The sequence below is a fragment of the Canis aureus genome, chromosome 11 (assembly GCF_053574225.1).
Source record: "Canis aureus isolate CA01 chromosome 11, VMU_Caureus_v.1.0, whole genome shotgun sequence".
Lineage (NCBI taxonomy): Eukaryota > Metazoa > Chordata > Mammalia > Carnivora > Canidae > Canis > Canis aureus.
Genome location: NC_135621.1, coordinates 58,713,700 through 58,728,211, shown reverse-complemented (window position 1 = coordinate 58,728,211; position 14,512 = coordinate 58,713,700). Strand labels below are relative to the sequence as shown.

Sequence of the window (14,512 nt, the reverse complement as noted above, 5' to 3'; positions counted from 1 at the left end):
TGAACTACTTAGTTCTGCTTAGGGGGAAATGGCAAATGAGTGATAGACAAGAAGAGGAAAGAGAGATGTTGACAGAGAAGAAAAAAATCAGTACAAGTATAAAGAGACAAGATGGCAGTAACCAACATTTTTTCTAAAGGTTCCAGGAGCTTTACTGCCTGCCCGTAGCCCAGGAGGCCATGCCTTCTATATGGCTCTCCGGCAGTCTCCATGCTAAGAGACATCTGGAGAACAGCCTGGTGGAGCGAAAGAGGAAAGGCTCTGTTATCTGACAAACCTTGGTCAGAGCCCCAGCTCGGCAGTTCTTAGCCTAGGGTGGTGGGCAATTTACTGGGCTTTGGGTCCCTCATCTAAAAAACAATTTCAACTGAGCAAATCTGTTGTGAAGAAATAAATTTTGTACAACAGTACTGCCTGACACACAGTAGGTGCTCAATAAACAGTACCTGTGGCTACTTTTATTAGAACAATTGAAAGAAATATGGGAAAGAACAGAATTATAGAGAATGAAAAGGTCAAAAGCTTTTATTTTCAAGTTTAAAACATATTGAAATGAACTAAGCTCAATTATAATATTTTTTTAATTAGAAAACTTAGAGCTTATATCTTATTCTATTATTTAAATCAGTGTATGGAACTGAAAAAATTTTTAGCAATATAACATGTATGCAAACAAGTTAAAATCTCAAACATTTGGGGATTAGAAAGAAATAAGCATTTTTCAATAAGATTAAATAGTCATGACCGGAAAGACAAAGAAATTCATTTAGAGGAAAACAACAAACTCAAGATCAGCTGGAGAATAGAGAAGTCCGACTGCATGGTCGTACCTGTAGAGTATTCTCAGTCCTGGCCACCTGGCACAATCAGCTATAGAGTTTTTGAGGTTTGTTTTTAACGAAGAATTCTTTTTTCTTTTTTTAACAAAGAATTATTTTTTAAACACATTCTTATGCAGGATATCCTGAGTGGAGCTTGGGCACATGCATTTTTAACACCTCATAGTGTTGTGAACCATGGTGGGTATACAGATCTGTTCCCAAGGATGTAGCAAATCAGACAGCCACTCTCAGTAGGATTTGGGGGTTCATCTCTAATATAGCAAGTTTGTAGGAGAAAGAGGTGAAGCTTCTCCATTGGACTCACAGGAGTCCTGAATCTTATATAATCAGTGTGTATTCTTTTTACTCCACCTTCTGAAATTGCACCCTCAACACTACCCGAGCCTCTTCCATGTATAAATAAGGTTTGTCCATCACCAAAATGGACGGGACTATCACCTCCACGGAGTCCCACCCCGGCAAGTGAGATTTTAATCACTTCATTGATCTTTGAGGATTCTGTTGATGTTTATTTTAGTGTGATTTTACTTGAATATAACTCTTGAGGGGAGAGGGAGGGTAAGAAGTAGTTCAGGTGTTTATATGCATCAAGGCTGAAACTAGAACAAGGCAAAAAAAACTTAGGAGACACTTGTATATTTGGTATGAGTCGAGAAAATAATTTGTCCTGATGGTTTTACAGATTGACAGATCAAGAAGAAATATACCTAAGGATCCTCCTCCACATCTGGACTTGATCGAGACATGGACTTTGAACAGATACTGTGATGGGATAACACTCTTGGGGACCCTCAGTGGGGAGGATGTACTCTGCATGTGGTAGGGACAGTAATAATTGTGGCCAAAGGGAAGACTAGTGGACACATTCGTGAAGTGACCCTCATGGTCGTCCTGGTTTTCACTCCTGTGTAATCACCTCCTTTTGAGTATAGCATGATCTATTTGCCAACCAATAAAATAGGGCAAAGAGGTGGGATGTTCATGATTACATGTATCTGATAAGATTATGTCACATAAGACTGTGGTGGCTTCAAGGAAGCAAGCAGCCATGCTGGGGAATCCCATGTGGCGAGGAACTGTGTGCAGCCTCTAGCAGCTGTAGGTGGCCTTTGGCCAATAGCCAGCAAGAAATGCAGCCCTCAGTCCTACAACCACAAGGACATGAATTTTGCCAACAACCTGAGTGATCCTGGAGGCAGATCCTTCCTTGGGTGAGCCTCAGATAAGAATGCAGCACTGACCTTACTGTAGTCTTGTAAAACTTTAAGCAGAGGACCTAGCTAAGCAATGCTCAGACTCCTGATGCAGAGGAACCTTAACATAATAAATGTGTATTGTTTTAAGCTCCTAAGTCCACTGGCAAATTGTTATAAGGCAATAGGTCATTAACACAGCAGTTATGTGATCCTGAGACTAAGTGCCTACTTCAACAACACACGCTAAACGGCCCCCTCGCCACACCCTAGTCCCAGCTCTGATGGGAACTGTGCGTTAGAATATGTACACAGTACCTGAACAAGTAGTGTCATTGGGCCGCTTTTATCAATTTCCAGGATCTCCCCATTTTTGGTTCCCACCAAAATATGTCCATGTCCCAAAGTGATGGCACGAATTGAAGGGTTATCTTCCAAAAGCAAGCCTGTGTGTTGGCGGGGGGGGGGGGGGAATATTGTATTTAATATTGCAAATATTGTATTTAGTAGAACAAGAACAACAAAAAACCTCATAATCATAATATATTCTGCCTCTGTAGTTCAAAAGTACTAGATAGTAGGCAATCATCCTTGATATTTCTACTAAGAGTGAGAGGTCTAAATGCAGAAGGAGAACTGATTTAGTAATGGCTGTCCAAGAATTTTGGTACCATCTTTTCCATTCCTATGAAAAGAAGGATTTCTATTACATATTCGTGGGTGGCACCTTTTGAGCTGGTTGACAATGCTGCTCTTTTAATGGCATAAGTCTTCAAGCATCTCTCAAACATATCATCCCAGAGTTCCACAATTCCATCCTTTCCACCTGTTACAAAACCCTGTGAAGGCACACATGGGAAGGATTAAATACACATCAAAATGACAAGTTACCCATCTGGCCTCAAAAGAGGACCCCCTTGGGAAAAGCAACTTTGTCTGTGTTTTTTTCCTAAGCATAGGAGACTGAAAACTTGATAATACAATATTAGTATATTTCCTAGAAGCATCTCTTCCCTACTTCTCTAGCAGATAAAGCACATTCTCAATGTGTGTTCTTTACACTCTCCTCAGACATTTGGTTGGCACTTGGCACCCTAGGTCATGGATGGCTGTTTCTGTACCCAATCCCTCACCTCAATGTGGATGCCTAAGGAACATGAAAGCCTTGCAGACTTTCTGGTATCTCAGCTATTTCTACTGAATGAACTGGAATTGACATCACAATTAAAAAGGATTATTAAGTATTTTAAAATGAGATATTTACTTCCAGGAGAAAACATCATTATTTTTTAAGAGCAACTTAGGCAATTCATGTAACAAAACTATCCTATTTTGTTCAATGGACATCAATGACCATAATAATTAAAATCCAAATTAATTTTTATAAAACCTGGAAAGTAAAATGTTTAACTTGTTTTTTGTTTGTTTGTTTTTCCTAAACGGCGATCCTTATTTTTATTCTGAGCTTATGATTTTCTGGCTTATCTAGTTTTCCTTCCAGGCACATTATATATACCAACTGCTCTTAGGAAAATCCTTTTTTTTTTTTTTTTTTAAATGAGAAATACTAAGTAATTCATTGTTTCCTTGGAGACTTTTAGTTTCCTTTATTTCAATGAAGTTCGTAAGGAAATAATATTTTGAAGTTTTTTTTACATTAAATACCTGTATTCTCATGACAGATTTGGAGGGGAGACTCAATCTCCAAATTAAATTCAAATCTGGTATATTACATTGTGACATCCTTGTATTTTCCATGATGTTTCAGGTTAACTTACCAAGCAATGAGAGAGTTTAAACTAGTTATAGTACATCAACTTCTAGGCCTACACAAATTTTGCTTTCTACGTTACTTTTGTCTAACGTACAGCTTAAGCCAAAACAAATTTGCCAGTAAAAAATAGCCTGACCACAAAAACAGCCATTGTAGTTGCACGTATAACAAGAATCTACTTCTGTAATGGGATCAGCATATTTCCCTGGGAACAGGTAAATGTAAAATGAGGCTTGACTGAGTTAGCTGTGTTGGGCAGCTTATACTTAAGTTCAAAAGTCAGAGAGTACAGACAAACTGGTGCCACCAGCAAGTTGGCAGTGAATAAAAAATGGATTTTTCTGGTAAAGTGGTTGAACAAGGTATTTTAATAAGTGTGATCTTTTTTTAGAAAACACCAACACCATAAGGCAGGAAGGTAGCTGGATGGAGCAGGACAAAGGAGAGCGTAAGTGGAAACACAGCAGGTGTGATGATTAATTTTGTGTCAACTTGATCACAGGGTGCTCTGATTAAATATTATTTCTGTATTTGTCTGTGAGGGTATTTCTAGACGAGATTCATATTTGAATTGATGGACTCAATAAAGTAGACTGCCCTCCCCATTGTGGGTGAGCATCATCCAATTCTTTGAGAGCCTAAATGGAACAAAAGGCAGAGGAAGGAGGAATTTATCCCTGTCTGTCCTGTCTCACTCACTGAGCTGGGACATCTCATATTTTCCCGCCCTCAGACTGAGATGTACACTAGTGGCATCCCTGTTCTCTGGCCTTTGGACTCTCACTCAACTACACCACCAGCTTTCCAGGGTCTACAAGCTTGCAGATGACACAGTGGGACTTTGTAGTCTCCATAACCACATGAATCAATTCCTTATAATCTCTTTTTTGTTTATGTGTATGCATATCCTATTGGTTTTGTTTCTCTGGAAAAAACTAATATTGGCAAAGAAAAGATTTCACTCTAACACTCTTGTTAAAGCTGAACCTGTCTACACTGGTTATCAGCTAAACCTCAACCATATTGAGTGGGACAATAATCGAACCATTTGGTACTTTAAGGTCTTTGCTTATTGTGTACAAAGGAGGAAGAGAACATTGAAGTATTTCTCAGGACTCGTCTGCTACTGGGTATGTACATTATCCCAACACTTCTTAAGGGACTTTCAGGGGTAAGAGCCGGGAAAAATGAATATGAAAAGAGAGGCTGCACGTAAATAATTATAAATGAAAGTAATTTTTAAAATATTTGTACTCTTCTCCATTCATGCCAATTACTTCCCAGTTTGGACAGGTTTTAGAGATAAGTAAGCATCCTGCTAGTGTGGGCCTTCCTCAGACTAATTTATAATCTTAGAAAACTAATGATGAAGATACACCATACCTTATCCAATGCATACATAGCAAACACAGGCCCGTCATGAGCTTTCACTGTCTTTAGTAGTAGAATATCTTTCCAAATAAAAATATCTCCAGTAGCTGCTCCTGAGAACACTAGATCTTCCATTCGCCCGTAAGAAACACACATCATTGTTTCCAATTTTCCAACACTTCCAAAAATTCCTCTTTTAGAGGTGAAGCCCCCACCTGAAGTGGACCAAGAGCATTTATTATTTTTTGAAAAACTGACACGTTCTATGAGCATTTGGAATGATGGTCTTCAATGAAAAATCCAGTGTGTCTATATTATATGTATATGGAAAGATGTATAAAGATGGCATGAAACATAAACAAAAATATTATACGAGGCTTTCTCATTTACACATTTATTAATTCAATGTTTACTGAATCCCTCTTTTGTGGTAGACACAGTAGGGTCAATGCTGGGGTATAAAACAAGGAGTTTCTTCATTCAGTGAACTTAGGTTCTGGTTGGAGAGGGGATGCCCTGATGGATCTCAGAACAAGACATGCATCTAACCAATGTTCAGTGCCAGTTCTGTGCCAGTCAGAGGAGGGGTGACTCAGTGCCTGGGGTAGCTAGGAAAGTATTCATGAATGTTGATCAAAGGAAATGAGAACAACACTAGCAGTAATAAAAATTGTAAACAAGTTAAGTATGTTTTTGTCTTCATTTTTACCATGGGAACTTTAGGGTGAGAAAATAAATCACTGTGTAGGAAAAGGTACATCAGATTTGTCCTTGAGACATCCACATTTCCCGGCACTTCCTAAGTAGCACTGACAAACCCAGACTTATTCCAGAAAACTATGCATATGCTGGTTCTCCAGTCATGTTGGATGCCATTGTCTTTTCTTTAAAAGCAGAAAGTACTGGACCTGTTGCATATTTACATTTTGTCCAGTGTAAGATTATGTGTGGTACCTAAGCCAATACTAGAATTCACAATCCTAATAATAGGTCTGGTTTATTAGTGAGAAAAATAAGATATCCTTGCATGTTTTGATATGCTAATTCACTTATCCTTATTACCAGTATTATAATGCACAAAAAAAACTTATTTGGATCACCTACTAAGTATCGTGTTGCAGTTTAAGTCATATCTAAATTCAGTGATGAATTAATAAAAGAACCCTCAAAATATTGAAAATATTATTCACCCAAAGTGATTATTTTATTTCCTGTTCAATGTTCCAACATAATTACAGCTTTCAGAACAGATGATTAAATATAAAAATAATTATTTTCACAGTAGAACATTTCCCAGAGCTTTCTAGATATTGATAAACATACATAGAATTATACAGAGTGTTTTGAGTTCTACAACTCAGACACATTAAGCAGCCCAAGGTGAATTTGGAAGAGAATGTCTGCTAGGTACATTTTAATTTTAAACTGCAGAGACCAGCTAGTTAGTGATGGTGGGCTTTTTTTTTCCAGCTGGGTTTTGTTTTTTTTAAGCGCTCAACCACATAAATGATAAATCCAAACAACAGTACCTGCTTGTTGCCAGAATTTGATGTGCTTCATCCCAACTGTAACCAGTTTGTCAACATGGTGTGGGTTACACTTAACCACAAATATCTTATCTTTATGTCCTCTGTAAGAGACAAACAAACAAACAAAATCTAGTTGTCCTGAAGCTTTGACATAGTTTCATTAAAAGCATACATTTGGTCTAACTTTCACTAAATACATCTAACAGGACAGGTAAATTAGAAAATAATTTAAAACACACACATAAGGTCTATATTAAAATCATGAGCTTAGACTTTCCTTTGCATGTGGCCATCTCTTCTTACCCTCATACTGCTACCAAAGTCTATTCAATTATGCTTTCAACAAATTAATGAAATACTTATAATGGATCAAAATGTCTCCATAAGGTAAAATTAAGTTCATAGCCCAAGATGTAGAAGGACAAATATAAAAATGATGACTGACTATAGATCTGAAGCTTTAGACCTGGTATTCCATAGTGCCAGGGAAATATTGTTTTGGAGTAGGTTCACATTAGAACCTAAGGATTTGCTGGACTTAGTAGATTTTATTGTATTTAATGGACTATTTGATAGTCTTCTCTAGTATATTAGGACATAACTTTCATTTTGTAAATAAAAGTGATTAACAAAAAGAACATAACTGACCAGTATCTCCTATGAACATGTATACTAATATCTTAAATAAAAATCTAAGAAAGAAAATCCAGTAACACATTAAAAAATACTTCATGACTGAATGCATGGGTGGTTTATTATTAAGGATTCAAATGGTATAATTCATTATTTTAGTATTCATAAGAAAAACTGTGTTATTTTCACAGATACTGAAAAGGTATTTGACAAAAATCTAATACTTGCGATTAAAAAACAATCAGCAATCAATAAATTAGGAATTAATGGAGACTTATCTCTTAGTCACTTATATTTCCCTGCAGATTCTCATTGAAAAACCCAGATTCATTCAAAAACAATTATAGACAGACAAGCTGGCTTTCCAGATGTTGTGTGCCATTATCCTTTAGAAACAGAAAGTGCTGAAACAGTAGCTTATTCATGATTTGTTTTGGTGTGTGTGAATTCAAAAGTCAGATTCTTACTTAATGTCATTCCCAGTGGAGTCAGGTACAAGATTATTACTACTGCCATTTAACCTTGTATTGAGCATATTAACAAGTGCAATTAGGTAAGATTTTAAAAATTAAAGGCATAAGAGTTGGAATGGAAGAGGTAAAACTATTTCTATTTGCAGATGATGCAATTATATATCTAGAAAATTCAAAAGAAAATAATGTAAAAACAACTACAAATATAATTTAGTCAAGCTACAGCTTACAAACTTAAGTGCAGAATCAACAACTTATCAACAACTTCAATATTTACAAAAACCAACTGAAAACTATAATGAAATAAATGACTCTATAAACAACAAAAAAAAAACAAGGCATAAATGTAACAGAACATTTGCACATAGATGTTTATAGCAGCTTTAATTCTAATTGGCAAAACTTGAAAGCAATCAAGATGTCCTTCATCAGGCAAATAAGTAAAAAAAAACAAACAAAAAAAAAGTGGTACACCCAGACAATAGAAAATAGAATACCATTCAGTGATAAACAGAAATGAGCTATCAAGCCAACGAGAAGACATAGAGGAACCTTTGGTGGAGTCTTTAAGATTTTCTATATAAGATCATGTCATATGCAAATAGTGACAGTCTTACTTTTTCCTTACCAATTTGGATGCCTTTTATTTCTTTTTCTTGTCTGATTGCTGCAGCTAGGACTTCCAGTACTATGTTGAATAAAAGTGGTAAGAGTGTACATCCTTGTCTTGTTCCTGATCTTAGAGGAAATGCTTTCAGTTTTTCACCATTCAGTATGATGTTAGCTGTGGGTTTTTCATATATGGCCTTACTATTAGAACTAATAAATGAGTTCAATAAAGTTGTAGGATATAAAATTAATACACAAAAATCTGTTGAATTTCTATACACCAATAACAAAGCAGTAAAAAGAGAAATTAAGAAAAGCAATCCCATTTATAATTGTACCAAAAACAATAAGTTACCTATAAAAACTTAACCAAGGAGGTTAAAGTCCTATACTCTAAAACCTATAAGACATTGATGAAAGAAACTGAAGATGACACAAACAAATGGAAAGATATACCATGCTCATGGTTTACAAGAATGTCCAAAGCACACTAAAGATTCAGAGCAATTCCTATCAAAAACTAATAGCATTTTTCAAGAATTAGAACAAATAATCCTACAATTTCTATGGAACCACAAAGACTTTGAATAGACAAAGGAAATCTAAAAAGAACAAAGCAGATTTCAAAATATACTACAAAGTATAGTAATCAAAACAAATCAATACTGGCACAAAAACAGACATATAAATCAATGGAGCAGTATAGGGAACCAGGAAATAAATCCATGCCTATATGGTCAATTAATTTACAACAAAGGAAGCAATAATTTATAACGGATAAAGACAGCCTTTTCAACAAATGGTGCTGAGGAAACTGGAGAGCTACATGCAAAAGAATGACACAGGACTGCCTTCGTGTACCATACACAAAAGTAAATTCAAATAGATTAAAGACCAAAATGTGACACCTGAAACCATAAAAGTCACAAAAGAAAACATGGGCAGCAATGTCTTTGACACTGACCTCAACAACATATTTATGGATGTGTCTCCTCAGGCAAGAGAAACAAAAGCAAAAATAAATTATCAGAACACTAAAATAAAAAAATTTTGGACAGCAAAGGAAATCATCCACAAAACAAAAAGGCAACCTAGTCAATGGGAGAAGATATTTGCAAATGATACATATTATAAGGGGTTTATATTCAAAATATATAAAGAACTCCTACAATTCAACACCATAAAAAATCCCATTAAAAATAGGTGTAAGACCTGAATAGACATTTTTCTAAAGAAGACATAGAGATGGCAAACAGACACATGAAAAGATGTTGAACATTGGTCATCATCAGAAAAGAGCAAATTAAAACCACAGTGAGATATTACCTGACACCAGTCAGAATGGTTACACTAAAAACATAAGAAACAAGTGTTGGCAAGGATGTGGAGAAAAAGGAACTCTCGGGCACTGTTGGTAGGAACACAAATTTGTGCAACCACTCTGGAAAACAGTATGGAGTTTCCTCAAAAAATTAAGAATAGAAATATTATAGGATCTAGTAATTCCATGACTAAGTATTTACTCAAAGAAAACAAAAACACTAATTCCAAAAGATCTATGCACCCATATGCTTATTTCAGCATAAATTACAAATAGTTAAGATATGGAAGCAACCCAAGTGTTCATCCCTAGATGAATGGACAAGGAAGATATGGTGTGTACACACACACATACACACACACACAGAGAAATATTACTCAGCCATTAAAAAGAAGGAAATCGTGCCATTTGTAACACGTGGATGGACCTAGAGAGTATTACACTAAGTGAACTGAGTCAGAGAATGACAAATGCCATAAGATTTCACTGACATGTGGAACCTAAAAAGCAAAACAAATGAACAAATGAAATAAAATAAAAAAAGACTAATAAATACAAAGAACAAACTGGAGGTTTCACAGGGGATGGGGCCTAGGGAATGGGAAAAATAGCTGAAGGGGATTAAGAAATACAGCCTTAGAGTTATGAAATAAATAAATTATGGATGAAAATTACAAAAGGGAATACAGTCAATATTTTAACAACTTTGGATGGTGACAGATGATAACTACATTTATGGTAAGCATTTTAAAAAGTATATAGGGCAGCCCAGGTGGCTCAGCGGTTTAGCGCAGCCTTCAGCCCATGGCCTGATCCTGGAACCCCGGGATCGAGTGCCACATCGGGCTCCCTGCATAGAGCCTGCTTCTCCCTCTGCCTGTGTCTCTGCCCCTCTCTCTCTCTCTGTCTCTCATGAATAAATAAAATCTTAAAAAAAAAAGTATATAAATGTCAAATGACTATCTTGTACACATGAGGCTAACGTATCAACTATACTTCAATTAAATAATAAGATAAGTTTTTAAAGTTAGAAATGCTTAATGAAGTATATACAGATCAAATGATGTGATGTCTCAAATTTTCTTTAAAATGTTCTAGCAAAGAAGTAAAAGAAACAAAGGAAGAGGGAAAGATTTGTGCCATCTGTAGGATGGTGCAGCTGGGTGAAAGGAAGTCCATTATGCTATTTCCTCCACTTCTGTGTAACTTTGAAACTTTCCATAACAAGTTAGAAGAACAGGACAGAGCATCTCTATGCCCACTACATGGGCACTAGAGTGACAGGCAGGGAAAGGAGTAGAAATTGATGTTTGAACTTTCATTTCTTTGAAAGTCCAAAGTGATGTGTGGACATTAGGGCCAAGATATATCACTGGAAATATCAGGAACAATTAGCACAGAGAGACAAAAGTTTAGATATGAAAAAAGAGAAAATATGTTTAACACCAAGAAGAGAAATAGACAAGATAACCATAAAAGACATTGAGTGTCTGAAGATTTCTTGATTGGAGGAAAATCCCCACAGATTTTAAATCATTACAAATTACATTTCCTACACAGAAAAAAAGGACTGTTTTGTGTTTTATTTAGATAGTTGGAAAAATGGTTTGAGAGCACTTTTTAGTTTTCATCTAATTTCTTGATGTCATAAAAACACCAGGATGTTTTCTGTTGTGGCTGAAGTTCTAAGGTGATGAATGATGGCAGGTAAATGTTAGTTAATGGCAACATCTAAATAAAGGACATTCATGGATATGTCAGCTATTTTTCCTTTAGACACTTATTAAATCTTTAGGGGAGTTGCCTACAACTGTGTCAGTAAAAAAATAAAATAAAATAAAACAGGAGTTTCAGGTCCTAAGCAGAAAGTAAGAATGCAGAAGATTGTCTCCCCCACCCCCTGCCATCTTAATAATGATTCCTCACACCAGAGTCATAAGTAATTGACCACATAGGGCCACATGTACCCTCTATTGGCAAGCACAGGGGGAGAGAGAAGGAATGTGCTCCTTCCAGAAGTCCAGGGCAGCTGCACACAGATGAGTTGGCTTCCAAATGTCCTATTCAGAACCCTTCATTGCTTAGAGGCCTAGTCCTGTGTGTGATTTGTGTGTGTGTGTGTGTGTTTTCCTGATGTAGCCCACAACTTAGAAGGGTGAAAGACTGTTTGGTTTATACCCCATCTTCAGAAAAGATTTAAAATAGCTTACAATATACCACCATAAGATACCTATGAATAATCCTAATTCAAGAAGTAAATGATCTGTACTCTGAAAAATACTGATAAAAGAAATCGAAGAGGACACCAAAAAATGGAAAAAAAATTCCATGCTCATGGATTGGAAGAACAAACGTGATTGAAAATGTCTATACTACCCAAAGTAATCTATACATTTAATGCAATCCCTATCAAAATACCACTGGCATTTTTCGCAGAAAATGCAGAAAAAGACAAAGAATCCTAAAATTTGTATGGAACCACAAAAGACTCGGAATAGCCAAAGCAAAAGTGAAAAAGAAAAGGAAAGCTAGAAGCGTCACAGTTCCAGACCTCAAGCTATATTGCAAAGCTGTAATCATCAAGACAATATGCTATTGGCACAAAAACAGACACAGATCAACAGAACAGAATAGAGAACCCAGTAATGGACCCACAACTATATGGTCAACCAGTATTTTTTTTTTTTTTAAAGAAGGGGCACCCAAGCATGGGGGAAGGGCAGACAGGTAGGAAGAGAGAGAACCTCAAGCAGACTCTGTGCCGACACAGAGTTCAATGCAGGGCTCAATCTCATGATTCTGAGATCATGACCTGAGCCAAAATCAAGAGTCAGATGCTTAATCAATTGAGCCAGCCAGGCATCCCATGGTCAACTAATCTTCAACAAAGCAGGAAAGAATATTCAATGGAAAAAAGACAGTCTCTTCAGCATGTGGTGTTGGGAAAACTGGACAACACTCAGAACAATTAAACTGGATCATTTTCTCACACCATACACAAAAATAAATTCAAAATGGGAACACCTGGGTGACTCAGTGGTTGAACATCTGCCTTGGACTCAGAGGATGGTCCTAGGGTCCTGGGATTGGGTCCCACATCAGGCTCCACAGAGAGCCTGCTTTTTCCTCTGCCTATGTCTCTGCCTCTCCCTCTGTGTCTCTCATGAAAAAATAACTAAAATCTAAAAAAATAAAAATAAACAAAGAAATAAATTCAAATGGATGAATGACCTAAATGTGAGGCAAGAAATCATCAAAATCCTAGAGGAAAGTGCAGGCAGCAACGTCTTTGATCTCGGCTGTAGCAACTTCTTACTAGACATGTTGCTGGAGGCAAGGGAAACAAAAGAAAAAATGAACTTTTGGGACTTCATAAAGATAAAAAGCTCTGCACAGCAAGGGAAACAGTCCACAAAACTAAAAGGCAACCTACAGAATGGGAGAAGATTTTTGAAAATGACATATCTGATAAAAGGTTAGCATCCAAAATCTATAGTGAACTCAAACTCAACATCCAATAAACAAGTAATCTAGTTAAGAAATAGAATAGACATTTTTCCAAAGACATCCAGATGGTTAACAGACACATGAAAAGATGCTCAACATCACTCATCATCAGGGAAATACAAATCGAAACCACAATAGATACCACCTCACACCTGTCATGATGGCTAAAATTAACAACACAGGAAACAGCAGGTGTTGGCAAGGATGTAGAGAAATGGGAACCCTCTTGTACTTTTGGTGGGAATGCAAATTGGTGCAGCCACTGTGGAAAACAGTATGGAGGTTCCTCAAAAAGTTAAAAATAGAGCTACCCTACAATCCAGCAATTGTACTACTAGGTATTTACCAAAAGAATACAAAAGTACAGATTTGAAGGGATACATGCACCCCAATGTTTATAGCAGCAATGTTCACAATAGCCAAACTATAGAAAGAACCCAAATGTCCATCGGCTGATGAATGAATAAAGAAGACGTGGCATACAGATACTAGGGAATATTACTCAGCCATCAAAAAGAATGAACGCTTGCCATTTGCAACACTTGGAATTAGAGAGTGCTTAGTGAAATAAGTCAGAGAAAGACAAATATCATATGATCTCAGTCATATGTGAAATTTAAGAAACAAAACAGATGAACATACAGAAGGGGAAAAAAGGGGAAGGCGGGGAACAAACCATTAAGAGACTCAAAACAAACTGAGGGCTGATGGAAGGAGGGTGTAAGGGGATGGGCTTAATGGGTGATAGGCACTTGTGATGAGCACTGGGTGTTGTATATAAGGGACGAATCACTGAATTTTATTCTTGAAACCAATATTGCACTATACGTTGACTAACTAGAATTTAAATAAAAATTAAAAAAAATAAAAATAAAAAAGGATAACATTTCCCCATAAAAAATAAACAAAACAGCTTACAATATCAAATAATAATACATAATAAGCCAAGTAATAGCAAAAGTAAAGTGAGAGGACATACTTGTGAGTGAAAAAAATAAGCCAGTTACAGAGCCGTATGTGGAAGATCCTACATATGAATAAAAATGGATAAAAATACTAGAACAATGTGTACTAAAGAATGTATGCTAAATTGTTGGCTAGGTCATGGGTAATGGAATTATGGATGCTTTTTATTTTTCTCTTAGTTTTTTTTGTGCTAACTTTTCTTTAATGATTACACATTATTTTGAAAACAGAAAAGAGTAATAAATGTTATTTTTAAAAAGAGATTGCACATTTTCATAAAGGAAAGTGAGAAAA

General features: G+C 36.2%; 1 protein-coding gene across 8 annotated transcripts in view; it reads right to left on the bottom strand.

The window, feature by feature from the left end:
* The window catches only part of EML6 (EMAP like 6), a 270,622-nt gene that overhangs the window by 69,127 nt on the left and 186,983 nt on the right, over nucleotides 1-14,512 (bottom strand). For all 8 annotated transcript variants that reach the window (XR_013389568.1, XR_013389567.1, XR_013389566.1 and 5 more), the window contains exons 18-21: nucleotides 6,710-6,810; nucleotides 5,193-5,395; nucleotides 2,763-2,874; nucleotides 2,354-2,481 (exon numbers count right to left, since the gene is read on the bottom strand). Coding sequence is in view for 5 of the 8 variants with exons in the window: in XM_077915410.1 (XP_077771536.1) it covers nucleotides 2,354-2,481; nucleotides 2,763-2,874; nucleotides 5,193-5,395; nucleotides 6,710-6,810 (544 nt within the window). In the remaining 3 variants the exon portion in view is untranslated. The remainder of the gene's footprint in view (nucleotides 1-2,353; nucleotides 2,482-2,762; nucleotides 2,875-5,192; nucleotides 5,396-6,709; nucleotides 6,811-14,512) is intronic.